The sequence below is a fragment of the Periplaneta americana genome, chromosome 6 (assembly GCF_040183065.1).
Source record: "Periplaneta americana isolate PAMFEO1 chromosome 6, P.americana_PAMFEO1_priV1, whole genome shotgun sequence".
Classification (NCBI taxonomy): Eukaryota; Metazoa; Arthropoda; class Insecta; order Blattodea; family Blattidae; genus Periplaneta; species Periplaneta americana.
This window is the reverse complement of record NC_091122.1, coordinates 8,979,445-8,992,997: the sequence shown is the minus strand read 5'-3', so window position 1 is coordinate 8,992,997 and position 13,553 is coordinate 8,979,445. Positions and strand designations below refer to the sequence as shown.

Below are 13,553 nucleotides of genomic sequence, written 5' to 3'. Positions count from 1 at the left end.
GTTGGGGCTGTAGGGCGGATGGTCAAGTACCTCCCTCCAGAAGCGTCTTAAAGATTCACGCGTGTTGCTGGCTGTGTGTGGTTTGGCATTGTGCAGCAATGCGATGCCTATTGAGAGAAGTCCATGTCGTTTTGCTGTAAGTGCCCCAGTGTGTGACAATAACTGGTGGCATTCACTGTCGTTCCCTTGGTAGGGAAATCAACCAGAAGTACGCCCTTGTGGTCCCAAAAGACTGTCATAAGTTTCTTTGCGAATAGAGCTGTTTGGAATTTCTTGCGAGATGGGGATGATGCGTGTTTCCATGACATGGATTCCTATTTTGTCTCTGGTGTTGTATGATGCAGCCACATTTCATTCCCTGTAATGATATAGTGCAAGAATGGCACACCTTCCTCATGAATTCGCATCAAGTGCATGGGAGATAATTCTATTATTATTATTATTATTATTATTATTATTATTAAATAAAATATTTTACGGGAAAAAAATTAATGATTATTTATTTGGGTCAAAATTTAGGATTTATACATAGCACAGTCTAGACTGTGTATATAGCGTTGCTTACGGTATATAGTTGAAAATATTTTTGTTGAATCTGGAGACTTTTTGCATTTAATTAGAGACATTCAGCATGATCAAGTTGGCAACATTGGGCATCTTATGTCCATTCCGTGATGGCGTACAAGGTGTTGAAAGGGTTTTAGATTTACACGTGGTAACGCGCGTGGGGAAATGTTTTATACTATTTAGGAAAAGCCATTACCAGAAACAATATGGGGAAATCCAAAAAGGGATTTAATTGGAAAGCTAGACAAGTTGTACAGACAGACATAGACAATTCTTCAACAACGAAGGTACGTAAACCGATATCTATATGATAGACATAACCCTACTTTTTATCGTCAGTGAGACATAATGTTTTTAATTCGTTTATTTATTTTCAGATTAAATTAGATTCCAGCGTCATTTCCGTAAAAAATGATGATGAATGTAATACTTTAGTTATTCCGTCACAAAAGAGGAAAACTAGAAAGAAGAATGATTCCGTTGTAGTAAAAAAAATTCTGTCAAAATCTCAGAGAAAACGTCTGGAGAAGATTGTTGAGAAGAAAAAGAAGAAAGAAAATGTAAGTTTTTCAGTATCAAAGAAGGAGTGTTGTGCTTAATGAATGAATTAAATAATTGAAATATGGTGCAATAGATTTCCCGGTGAAATATAGGCCTATAACATAACTGGTGTACCTAGGGGAACAACTTGCTCTTTAGACCCCATTTTCAGGATTATTTACTGAGGCAAGCATGTCTTGATATTCTTGAGTACCTTTCTATCAGATCAATTTAATTTACAAGCGTGAACAGTTCATTGAGCAAAAGTCATGTGAGTACCGTACCTAATTGTTCTTGCTATGGTTTCATGATTACAAACCAGACTTTCTGGAAAACTACTGGGAAATAGTTATTTCAAAGTTTTCATGAAAGATGTTACACTGCTGTCAAAGCCGTTAGGCTGAAATTTATCTACTATCTGTAGAATTTTGTTTGTTTGTATCCAACACAGCATTGAGCAAAGTATCACATTGAGTGAAGAATTCACTGTATATTTAACACCCTTAGTTGACACAGTGACCCCCAAATAATTAATATTAATTATCTGCATTTATTCTTGAATTTGTCGTAACTGTGTTATCTTTGTACACACTACACATAGGGATTACAGTTGTGACTCTTTCTTAGAAGTAGCCTATATAGTTATCTAAAAGTAGCCATACATATTTGAAAACAAGACGCGAAAGGATTTTATCTCCTAAGTATAACGAAATTCTGTAGTTTAGCGTAAAATATAACATAATAGTGATCTAAATAGGTATGCATTTGTATCAAAATAAAGATAGTAGGTATAATTGTGATTAGGATGAACCAGTTGATGTTTAATTTTAGTTTAGAATGAAAGTAAAAGCCTCCGCCTAAATAAAATATATTTAATACACTTCAAACATTAGTAAGTAATACACTTTGTTTGGAGCAATTACTGCCATTAAGAAAGCTTTATAGTAACTCAGTAACAAATCAATTTAGGCCTATCTAAATGCTTTCTGCTGTAGGTGACAGAGGAACTCACCAAATTTTTATGGTGGCAATACCGAAATTACATTTATTCATGACCATAACGAAAAACATGCCTTTACTAAATACTTTTGCGTTTGTAAAGTAGGCTTTTATTCAACATTACTTTATTCCACTAGTGAGATAAAGACTTTACCTCACAGTTTGAACTTTATCTCACAGTTCATTAATATTTTCCTAGTACCCGGACACACACGTATATTTTTCCATTGAATTATTACTCAAGAAGTTAATATATTAGTTACTAGATGTCAGTACCTCTACTTCTTTATTACCATTTCGGCTGACGCCTCGTGCTGAAATCTTTCCACTCGTGCAATAAAGATGCACTTACCTCACAAGTACCATAAATAACTATTCTTCTGATTTCTTTTTTTTTATTAGTATTATTAGGTTATTTTACGACGCTTTATCAACAGCTCAGGTTATTTAGCGTCTGAATGAGATGAAGGTGATAATGCCGGTGAAATGAATCCGAGGTCCAACAACGAACGTTACCCAGCATTTGCTCATATTGGGTTGAGGGAAAACCCCGGAAAAAACCTCAACCAGGTATTTTTCCCCCGACCGGGAATCGAACCTGGACCACCTGGTTTCGCAGTTAGACGCGCTAACCGTAGCTCCATAGGTGTGGACTTGTGATTTCTTCTAGATGCTTCTTTCTAGTTTTATGCTATTCCATTTATTATTGCTGACATTTCCGCATTGACACGTTCATTTGTTTACTCTGCTAAGCCACACGAGGTGCACTTTTGAGAATTTATTGGTCACCATAAAAACTTGGCGAGTTGCTCTGTCTTTTGCAGCAAACGGCATTTAGATAAATGTATTGCATTACGAAAATTTGTTATTGGTAATGTTTGTCTTGGACATTTCGTATAATCATAATGTAGTATGTGTAGTTCATTGTTATCAGTTTTTCTGTATATATGTATGAAGTCTAGTCATCTAGTCTGCTGTCAAAAAATCTGAAAGTTAGATTTTATAAAACAGTTATATTACCGGTTGTTCTGTATGGCTGTGAAACTTGGACTCTCACTTTGAAAGAGGAACAGAGGTTAAGAGTGTTTGAGAATAAGGTTCTTAGGAAAATATTTGGGGCTAAGACGGATGAAGTTAGAGGAGAATTGAGAAAGTTACACAATGCAGAGCTGCACGCATTGTATCCTTCACCTAACATATTTATTAACATTAAATCCAGATGTTTGAGATGGGCAGGGGATGTAGCACGTATGGGCGAATCCAGAAATGCATATAGAGTGTTAGTTGGGAGGCCAGAGTGGAAAAGACCTTTGGGGAGGCCGAGACATAGATGGGAAGATAATATTAAAATGGATTTGAGGGAGGTGGAATATGATGATAGAGAATGGATTAATCTTGCTCAGGATAGGGACCGATGGCGGGCTTATGTGAGGGCGGCAGTGAACCTCCGGGTTCCTTAAAAGCCATTAAGTAAGTAAGTATATGTATAAAGTGAATTACTGTTGTCTCTGATTTAATTGTATTGATGTATTTTATAACCTGCAGCGAGCCTCGCTGTTGGAAGCTCTGTCAAAAATTCCAACTCAACCAGAGCTTCTGAGTCAGTTGACTTCCATCACATCTGTTCAAACAAAAGGCTTAAAGAAACATTTCCTTGAACAAGAAAGAGGAGATAAGAAGGTGAAACGAAAACAAGTAGATGAAGATGGAGAAGAAGCACATAACATCAACAGTATAGCCGGCAGTCAGAAACGAAAGAGATTATTGATGTTGGAGCTTGATGAGGAGAAAACTGCGGAAGCAAAGGATCCAAATGTGGTGGGATTGGAGGTATGAATGTTCCTTCGATAACATTTCTGTTTCAAATAATAGCCTACTTGAACTTTTATCAGACGCATGTATGCTTGGACATTTGATTATTTGTTTGCTCACTCACCTAGGCAACCATTATTTGCTCATTCACTCATAGTTACATATAGGGCTACTTGGACACTGACTTATTCATCCACTCATTACTTGGAATTAGAGATTTTTATTATTGCTAGCTATTGATGCTGCTCTTCATTGTGTTACTCAAATTTCTGAAAAATCTATTTGCATACTTACCAACTCCAAGGGGGCTATGTCTTGAATTATAACCACAACGAGTTGGTATAGCGCTGGCCTTCTATGCCCAAGGTTGCGGGTTCGATCCCGGGTCAGGTCGATGGCATTTAAGTGTGCTTAAATGCGACAGGCTCATGTCAGTAGATTTAATGGCATGTAAAAGAAGTCCTGCGGGACAAAATTCCAGCACATCTGGCGACGCTGATATAACCTCTGCAGTTGCGAGCGTCATTAAATAAAACATAACATTAACATTAACCACAACGCAACACATAAAATAATTATGTATTAATATTAATACTGATATTAATTAATTATTAGTATGTTCAAATTTCATTAGCTTCCAGTAACTGGCTCAGAAATCTAGTACAATTTTAATTTCATGGAACTGCAGTACCGACAAATATTGTCGATATTTGTCTCAGCTCCAAAAATAGTAGTTACAGAATCACTACCATTTGTAGTATTTGTCAGTATCAAAATTCGAAACGAAGTTGGCAAAAGAAAATTCAACCTGCAAACTAGAAAATCACCACAATCCACTAGCATATGTTGTTGTTGTTTTCTAATGCCAGGCGTTTGACAATAAAGTCATTTGACCTCTTGCACTCCAATATTTTTCAAAGATATTATCATGACCAGCCACTGAAGCACAGATTTTGAGGTGTTCCGAATCCATTTCTTGGTTTGAGTTGCACACTGGACTGTTAGGGGACTGATATATTCCAATTCTATGCAGGTGTTTGGCTAAACAATCATGGCCTGTTGCCAATCTAAGTGCAGCTACAGACGATTTTCGTGGTAAATCGGGAATTAACTGTGGATTTTGATGCAGAGAGTTCCATTTTTTCCCTTGGGATTGAGTTATCAAATTTTGTTTGTTGAAGTCTAAGTATGTAGATTTAATAAATCTTTTCACAGAGTAATACGTAGATTTAGTAACAGGTCTGTAAGTAGCAGTGCTGCCCTTCTTTGCTAAAGCATCCGCATTCTCGTTTCCCAGGATTCCACAGTGGGATGGTATCCATTGGAATACAATTGTTTTATTGAGTGATATTAATTGAGAGAGCATTTTAGTTATTTCTGCTGTTTGAGATGAAGGTGTGTGTTTAGAGACTATTGATAGAATAGCTGCTTTGGAGTCTGACAATATAACTATCTGGGATATATATGTGATCTAGGGTAACAGATATGTCACGGTTATAGGCTTTGAGGTTAACAACTTTTGTCAGGTTTACTATGCTGCCATCTAGTTGTTACATAAGGAGTCACGTCATAATACCCATTTGAATTGCATTAGCGACTGTGCTGCCATCTCGTGTTCGTTTACAGCGGACGGGTGGTGATCCTGGTGGTTGTTCTCTTCAAAGTGCTGCCGATTTTAACGTAGCGAGGAGTTATCTGTTACATACATGATCTAGGCCCGGACTATAGTTGGACACTAACTCATTCATTCACACATTGTGTGCGTATCTCCCACTCATTGAACACTTGCCCACTGTCTGAGAAAGTGATTATTTCTATAAAATATTGGTGATGCGATGCAATTATAATACGTACAGTGCACGTCCTTGTTTTAATTTTTATAGACATCAAGTGAATCCAGCAGTGATGAAGATGAAGAAGAAGAAGATGGCGAAGATGAAGTAACATCTGCTGTGGAAGAGGAAGACACTGACACAGTTAGCAAGAACCCGAAGGTGGAAGTGGCTACAGAGGCTGTGAGTGATGAAGCTGTTAACAAGCCCAGGAAGGAGGGACACGTGGCCGGCAAGCCTGCTGTGTTTGTCCCGGTGCACCGGCTGGCAGACATCCAGGAAGCTCGGCTCAGGTTGCCCATTCTGGCAGAGGAGCAGGTCATCATGGAGGCCATTAACGAGAACCCTGTCGTGGTGCTGGCCGGAGAAACAGGCAGTGGCAAGACCACTCAAGTGCCCCAGTTCCTGTATGAGGCAGGCTATGCAAGGTTTGTGACAGCATTACTTTTCGTCTGATACTTACTGTCATTTACTTTGTCCTCTGATACTTACTGCCATTAGTAGAGCCACAGTTATGTTATATTGTTCTGAAAGCGAGGAGGGCAGTGGTTGATCATTCAGAAACTCAGATTGGACATATTCAATATTCTTACGAATCTGAACAGGGCCGGATTTAAGTACAGTGCCGCCCATAACCGGTATGGTATAGACCTTTGTGAAGTATTTATCGATTTTAGACAAGCTTATGATTGCATAGTGAGGAAAAAGTTGTGCGCAGCACTGATTTCATATAATATCCCATCGAAACTAATAAGATTAATAAAAACTACCATGGAAAACACCAAGTTAAAATTCAGAATGAGTTAACAGAAAAACTGACTGTAAGGAATGGATTGAAACAAGCGGATGGGCTGGCCCCTTTTATTTAATTTAGCCTTGGAATATGTAATTAGACAAATGGGAATACAAACAGACTCGACGGTAGTATATAAATCAGTACAACTGATAGGTTATGCTGATGATATTGGCGTTTTGGAAAGGTCAAAAAAGATGGTAGAAGAAGTTTTTACAGAATTAGATGGGAAGGCAGCAGAAATAGGATTATGTATCAATACAAATAAGACGAAAACAGTTCTTCAAACTAAAAAATCAGTACAAAATAAAGTTATCAAATTGAATAATACTGATATTGAAATAGTAGAAAACTTTAAATATTTGGGTTCCATAGTAAACAAGGAGAATGATGAATTAGTGGAGATAAAAGAAAGAATATTACGGGCTAACAAAGCCTATTTTTCGATGATTGACTTGTTGAAATCCCAAACAATACATAGGAATAACAAAATACGATTGTATAAAACAATAATAAGACCAATATGTGAGACATGGACCATCCAAAGTAAGGCGGAGGAAAGATTGAACAGCTTCGAGAGAAGGATTTTAAGACAGATTTTTGGCCCAGTGCAAGATGAGAAAGGATGGAGAATAAGATATAATTCTGAGTTACATCAGTTATATAAAGATATGGAAGTATCCAGATTTATTAAATTTAGAAGATTACAATGGGCAGGACATGTAGTGAGAATGGATGAGAAGCAGATAGCAAGAAGGTCCTTCACCCAAGAAATGCATGGGAAAAGAATAGTTGGAAAGCCCAGGAAAAGAAAGGATGCCGTGAATATTCTAGGGATAAGGGCATGGAAAACGAAGACCAGAGATTGAGAATATTGGAAGAGACGCATTGAGGAGGCCAAGGCTCAAATTGGGCTGTAGGGCCACAGCAGCAGCCGCCCATAAGCAGTGATAAAATTTGCCGCTCCCCAACTCTCTCAAACAGTATATGAGCAGCTATTATACAGGTCATGTTAAGTTTAAAATTAGTTTTAAGTGAAATGTTACAATTCAGAAAACAGTAAATTACTGGAATCAAAATACATGCATCTTCTGAATTATACAGATTTCCTTCGCACTTTCTTCGCAGAGAAAGCATTGATGACGTCATCAAAGTTGATCTGACTAAGCACATCAGACTTTATGCAAAGAAAGATATTCATACTTGTCCATTGTTGAAACAAAATTGATTTGTGAGAGGCAGACTGTGGTTTTGTTTTGTTGGTGGTATAATTATTACGAGTATTTCTTACATCGAGAGAAAGTATAGATTGACAAATCGAACTGAAACCCTGACCGAGTTACTATGTGAGCGCTGGATGTCTTGGGGAGGAGCAAGTGAGAAAGCACGGGGGGAAGGGAGAGAGCACTATGCACTATGTACTTGCAGGTCCACTCACAGTTTGTCAAACCTGCTAACAAAAGCATTAAAAGGTTGACTAGTTGCCTGCAATGCTAGCATAATGGAACCTTCCTAGCCGACAGTCGAGGCAAAAATGAAGAATCCGTTATTGTGGTAATATTGGAGAGTGGTTCTTCTATTGGTCGCGATGCCCACTCACACCCTCTCAGATATTTACATGGTGATTGGTGACTGAATGTCGAGGAGCAAGGGGGAGAGAAGAAAGAAAGAGAGAGATTCCAGAAGTTGGTGTGTTTTACGGGGTTTCACTTGAAGTTGACAAACTATAGGCTATAAAGTTAATTGAAAAAGTCCACCTCTTCGCAGAATAAACCTTTTGTATCGAATTTTATAGTGCTCATGCTGGAAAGTGATTAAATAGTATTGTTGACAATATAATTGAAAATGTAACTGAGAGTTGTGGTTACTATACATAGCGATAAATAATACACATCCATTTTGATTTTCAACAATGCATTCTTGTTTATACAGGCAGTTAAATTTAAGCAGTTTCATAGTATAATAACGTGATACTGGTATTACAATATAATTATGCAGCTGCACACTTTCCTTTTACTCTCGCCGCAACTGCGACAGTGTGATAACAAAACAATTGAATGGCTGCCTAGAATAATGTTGTAAGTCAGTTTTTACAGTTTGCCAGGAAATTAAAAATATGTTTATTCCATACCAGTACTAACATTGTTAAATATTACAAAATATCATATATATTATTTTAATGTACCGAAGTACATATGATATTTCCATGCAGATATTCTGCGTCATCATACGATGAAAGAGTAATGGAATGGAGAAAAATTCTCTCCGGCGCCGGGATTTGAACCCGGGTTTTCAGCTCTACGTGCTGATGCTTTATCCACTAAGCCACACCGGATACAACTCCAACGCCGGTTAGAATCGTCTCAGATTAAGCTCCAACTCTTCGGTTCCCTCTAGTGGCCGCCCTCTGCACTACGTCATAGATGTCTATGAACGCAGGACCGAAGTCCACACATGTGCTGAGGTGCACTCAATATGAGTGACTAGTTGGACGGGATCCGACGGAATAAGCGCCGTCTTAAATCACGAAGTGATTTACGCATATCATATATATTATTTTAATGTACCGAAGTACATATGATATTTCCATGCAGATATTCTGCGTCATATATGACAGTATGAGGTCTGTATTAATACTTCAGTAAGTATTCACACCATTTATATATGTGTATTGCCTTCATCTTCCAAATAACACAACTTTTTGAACATTTACAGTAGAAAAACGTTGTATGTCAGGCCAGAAGAAGAACGTTGTAAAGCAAAGAAATTTAAGTACTGTCCATATTTCCTGGCAGATTCTTTATGGTTGTTACATTTGAGTACATTAAATAATAATAATAATAATAATAATAATAATAATAATAATAATAATAGACAAATTTATATCATAAGTACTTGAAACAAATTACACAACTTAGATCATATGTTTAGGCATACAATATCAATATTACACAGACAAGAATCCTTTTTTTTTTTTCTTCTTTATTTTCTTATTAGGTCATGGTAGAATTCAGAGTAACCATGACCTTATTACCTTTAACTATCCTCCTTTAGCACTCATTGACTTACAACCTTGTTCTACTCACCAGTTCAGGTCGTTTCACATCTGGTTTAATGTCACCTTTCTTCGAAGTATATTCTTTCCGCCATTTTATTTGTGTTGCAACGTTATCCAGCTCAGCAACACAATCAAAATACTACAGCTCTCGAAGTAGTGTGAATATCAGGAAGACGATGACAGCACATGATCCAAGATGTGCGATACAACATTTTTCAGCCAAAAACTCAGTTTGGCCAAAAATGGACTTACAACGTTATTCTAGGCAGCCATTTAATTATCTGACTTCCACAACGTATTCAAGAACAAACTTTAGAAAAGATTTACCAACAAGTGTTTTAAAAACAAATTTCACTATTAAAAAAAAAAAAAAAAAGAAAGAAAAAGAGAGAGAGAAAATGCCGCCCCCTAGAAATTGCCACTCTAGGCAACTGCCTAGGTTGCCAAGGCCTAAATCCGGTACTGAATATGGACAGAGTTGTTTTCTTCATCTTCTTTCTAATGGCCGAGATCTTGGTTCCTTGCATCTCAGTTGTTACTTTTGGGTGTCGAAGTTCTGTTTTGTTTTTAAAAACGGTTCTCTATTATATTCATAGTGGAAACCCATCTCAGTTTTTGCTTTTGTGTGTCGAAGTTCTGTCTGTCTTATATTTCCAGTGATGGCAAACTGATAGGTGTGACGGAACCTCGGAGAGTGGCTGCCATCTCCATGTCGAAACGAGTGGCGGAGGAGATGAATTTGGACAGCAACGAGGTGTCCTACCTGATACGATTTGAGGGTAATGCCACTGAGAAGACAAGGATCAAATTCATGACAGACGGCGTTCTGCTCAAAGAAATACAGAGTGTAAGTTGTTTATAATATTCTTTAATCCATGACCATAACGAAAAACATGCCTTTACTAAATACATTTGCGTTTGTAAAGTAGGCTTTTATTCAACATTACTTAATTCCACTAGTGAGATAATAGTAATATACGTTACAAGAGCGGTATGTTGAAGTTTTCATGTTCGAGGAAAAATTTGAAAAAGCGAAACGTAGTTGAGCTTTTTTAATTTCCGAGAATTGAAAGAAAACATACCGCTCGTGTATCGTACATTATTTTGTGCGAAGATCATTTATTACATACGTGAAAGAGGAATTTCTAATTAGTTGCAATGAAATCTCCATCTTGGTTTCTGTTCAATGACGGCTAATTAGCAAAACAAAAATATCTATCTTCAACATTGTTGCTTTAAAATGTTTTCTGTGTTTACTATACTTCAGCAGGCCGTGATATACGTCTGTCTTTTTTTTCCCCCAGTCTATAAATGCGAACTTAAAACAAACGGTAAGGTTATGTAATGATTTATTTTTCATTTTAATATTTTAACAATATTATTTATATAACATATTGCAGTAATAACATCAGCATCTGGAATCTTGTTGATTTTTTCACGGCTTCCTTAATGTTACTTGCATCACGAATGCAATAACTTTAGTGGAGTTGTAGAGTTTACTTAATTTTTGCAAATATTTAAAAACAATAATTAACAGTGCAATTTAGGTGAAATTGCAGTGGTAAGTTTCCAATTTATAATTATTACTATATTGAACGTCTCTAAAAATAATATGTTAAAAGCCTAAAGCAGTAAAATCAATATGTCACTTAAGCAGTAAGAAGAGGGAAATTGTTATGTGTGTTAGGTTGGGAATACTGAATGTGGAATTTTAGACTTTCCGCGGATTGGTTTTGTGCGGAAACCAAGCAAATACACACGATCTCGCACAAAGACTTTACCTCACAGTTTGAACTTTATCTCACAGTTCATTAGTATTTCCTAGTACCCGGGTACACACGTATACTTTTTCATTCAACTATTACTCAAGAAGTTAATATATTAGTTACTAGATGTCACTACCTCTACTTCTTTATTACCATTTCTTAAATATACATACACTCAATCTCCTTGTCTTTTCTCTATCTACTACGTCATAATTTGTGCATTGCATTCATATCTAATATGTATTTTTTTTAAATTTCATAATAATTTACCTTTTGGGAGGCGATAAGACTTGAACCTGTGAAGTTGGGTTTATAGGATTGTATAACAACACGCGTTAGCCAACTGAGCTAAACAGACACGATAATTAATTACGTTTTAAAATTCCTCTTAAGTTTACAGAAGTAAAATGTGAAATTATTTTAATCACATTAGTCCCGTGAACACTTCTAAATAATCCTTGAAACTTCAAAAAGACGAAAATACACGTTTAAAATGGAAAAATATATATTAAAATTATATAATTAATTATAATTTGTTATTTATCCAACTCCTTAGATACCATTCTTCACTAATCATGGCCTCCTACATCATAACCTACCTAGTACACGTATTGATTCTAAAATCCATGCCATGATAATGTGATTACATGAGGACTTATTTTCAACATATTTTCTTTTATAAAACATAATTTTTCGTTACGGTCATGGATAAAATTACGTATGGTACTTGTGAGTGTGATCTTTATTGCGCTCGTGTAATTTAAGCACTCAGCTGACGCCTTGTGCTTAAATGTTTCCACTCGTGCAATAAAGATGCACTTACCTCACAAGTACCATAAATAACTATTAATCATTACACAGTAGTAATGACTTCTAGGACCATATCCTTCAGTGAATTTAATGGACAGGTTTATTATTGTATCTTGACAGAAATACACCCAAACTGCTTACTTGGTCTGTGTTGCATAACTCAGAGGAGATGTTTTGGGAAATAGTGCAAGCAATTTAATTATAAATTTCTCCTTTCGTATCTTGAATTGAAAGACTGACTGAAAAGGTCTGTGCTCACAAAAGTAACAGCATGCCGTAGCTATGTTAGAGCTGTCCCCTTTAGACATGGACCGGAATCAGAGGGATGTGGTATGGAAGAGACAGATCTGGTTGTGAGAGAAATGGTGAATGTATAAGGAAAGTTAGGTGTGTGACTGTGCAAGTACTAGGATTCAGTACTTTTCTTAGACTTAGAACTGATAGGAATAACAATCTATCTTGGTGTCCTTAGAATATGTAGAATGAAGTGTGAAAGACACATAGATGTATTCTTTAATCAACTATGATTATCCCAGTGGTTCTGTATACTGTATATGAATCACGGTAAATATTTACGAAAACTTGATAACTTATGACTTGTATTAAGTAAAAGTAATGTCGAATTCTCCATGATTATTTTACAAGGTTACAAAAGTTTCTACTGGTACAGTTCTTTGCCTTCTCTAGCTGCGTGTACTGTCCACTGCAATGGAGTAATGGTTAGCATATCTGACCGTGAAACAAGTAGACCTGGGTTCAAATCCTGATTGTGACAAGTTACCTGATTGCGGTTTTTTCGAAGATTTTCCCTTGGACAGATGACGTTTTGGAGCGCAATCTCTATAGTGCTGTGATCTTCAAGTCAATATAGGATACAGCAGGATGTAGTACGTGAATTGCGAACAGATGCCATTGATCTGAGAAGGTGGCACATCACAGAGAGATGAGGGGCATTTGTGCCATGCAAACTCTGTCAGAACTGGATGCTGTAGCTGAATTGTTAAGATGGCATTGAGCAGTGAATCACGTACTCACAGGAATGCAGTCCTAAGGACTTCAACAATCATCCCACAATATAAGGAGGTTGTACATTAAGCCTCAGGCAGAAGTGCTAGTTAGCGACGTGCATTACAGACACTATGTTTAGTTCAAGTTTGTCGAGTATGATGAATAGGGAGCGGATTTTTATGTGCTAAAAAATTTAAATATATTTATTTTTTATGTGCTGAAAAGTACGAAAATATTTGCTAAAAATTAAAAAAAATATATATTTTTTAAATATGACAAAAATACCTTACCCTAGATCATATATGTAACAGATAACTCCTCGCTACGTTAAAATCGGCAGCACTTTGAAGAGAACAACCGCCAGGATC

The 13,553-nt window shown here is 36.6% G+C and overlaps 1 protein-coding gene across 1 annotated transcript in view; it reads left to right on the top strand.

The window, feature by feature from the left end:
- The first annotated feature begins 684 nt into the window (after positions 1–684).
- kz (putative ATP-dependent RNA helicase kurz) overlaps positions 685–13,553 on the top strand; it is a 51,735-nt gene continuing 38,866 nt past the window's right edge. The window contains exons 1-5 of the mRNA XM_069827425.1: positions 685–854; positions 945–1,127; positions 3,652–3,936; positions 5,802–6,178; positions 10,259–10,448. Coding sequence (XP_069683526.1) covers positions 774–854; positions 945–1,127; positions 3,652–3,936; positions 5,802–6,178; positions 10,259–10,448 — 1,116 coding nt within the window. The 5' untranslated portion in view covers positions 685–773. The remainder of the gene's footprint in view (positions 855–944; positions 1,128–3,651; positions 3,937–5,801; positions 6,179–10,258; positions 10,449–13,553) is intronic.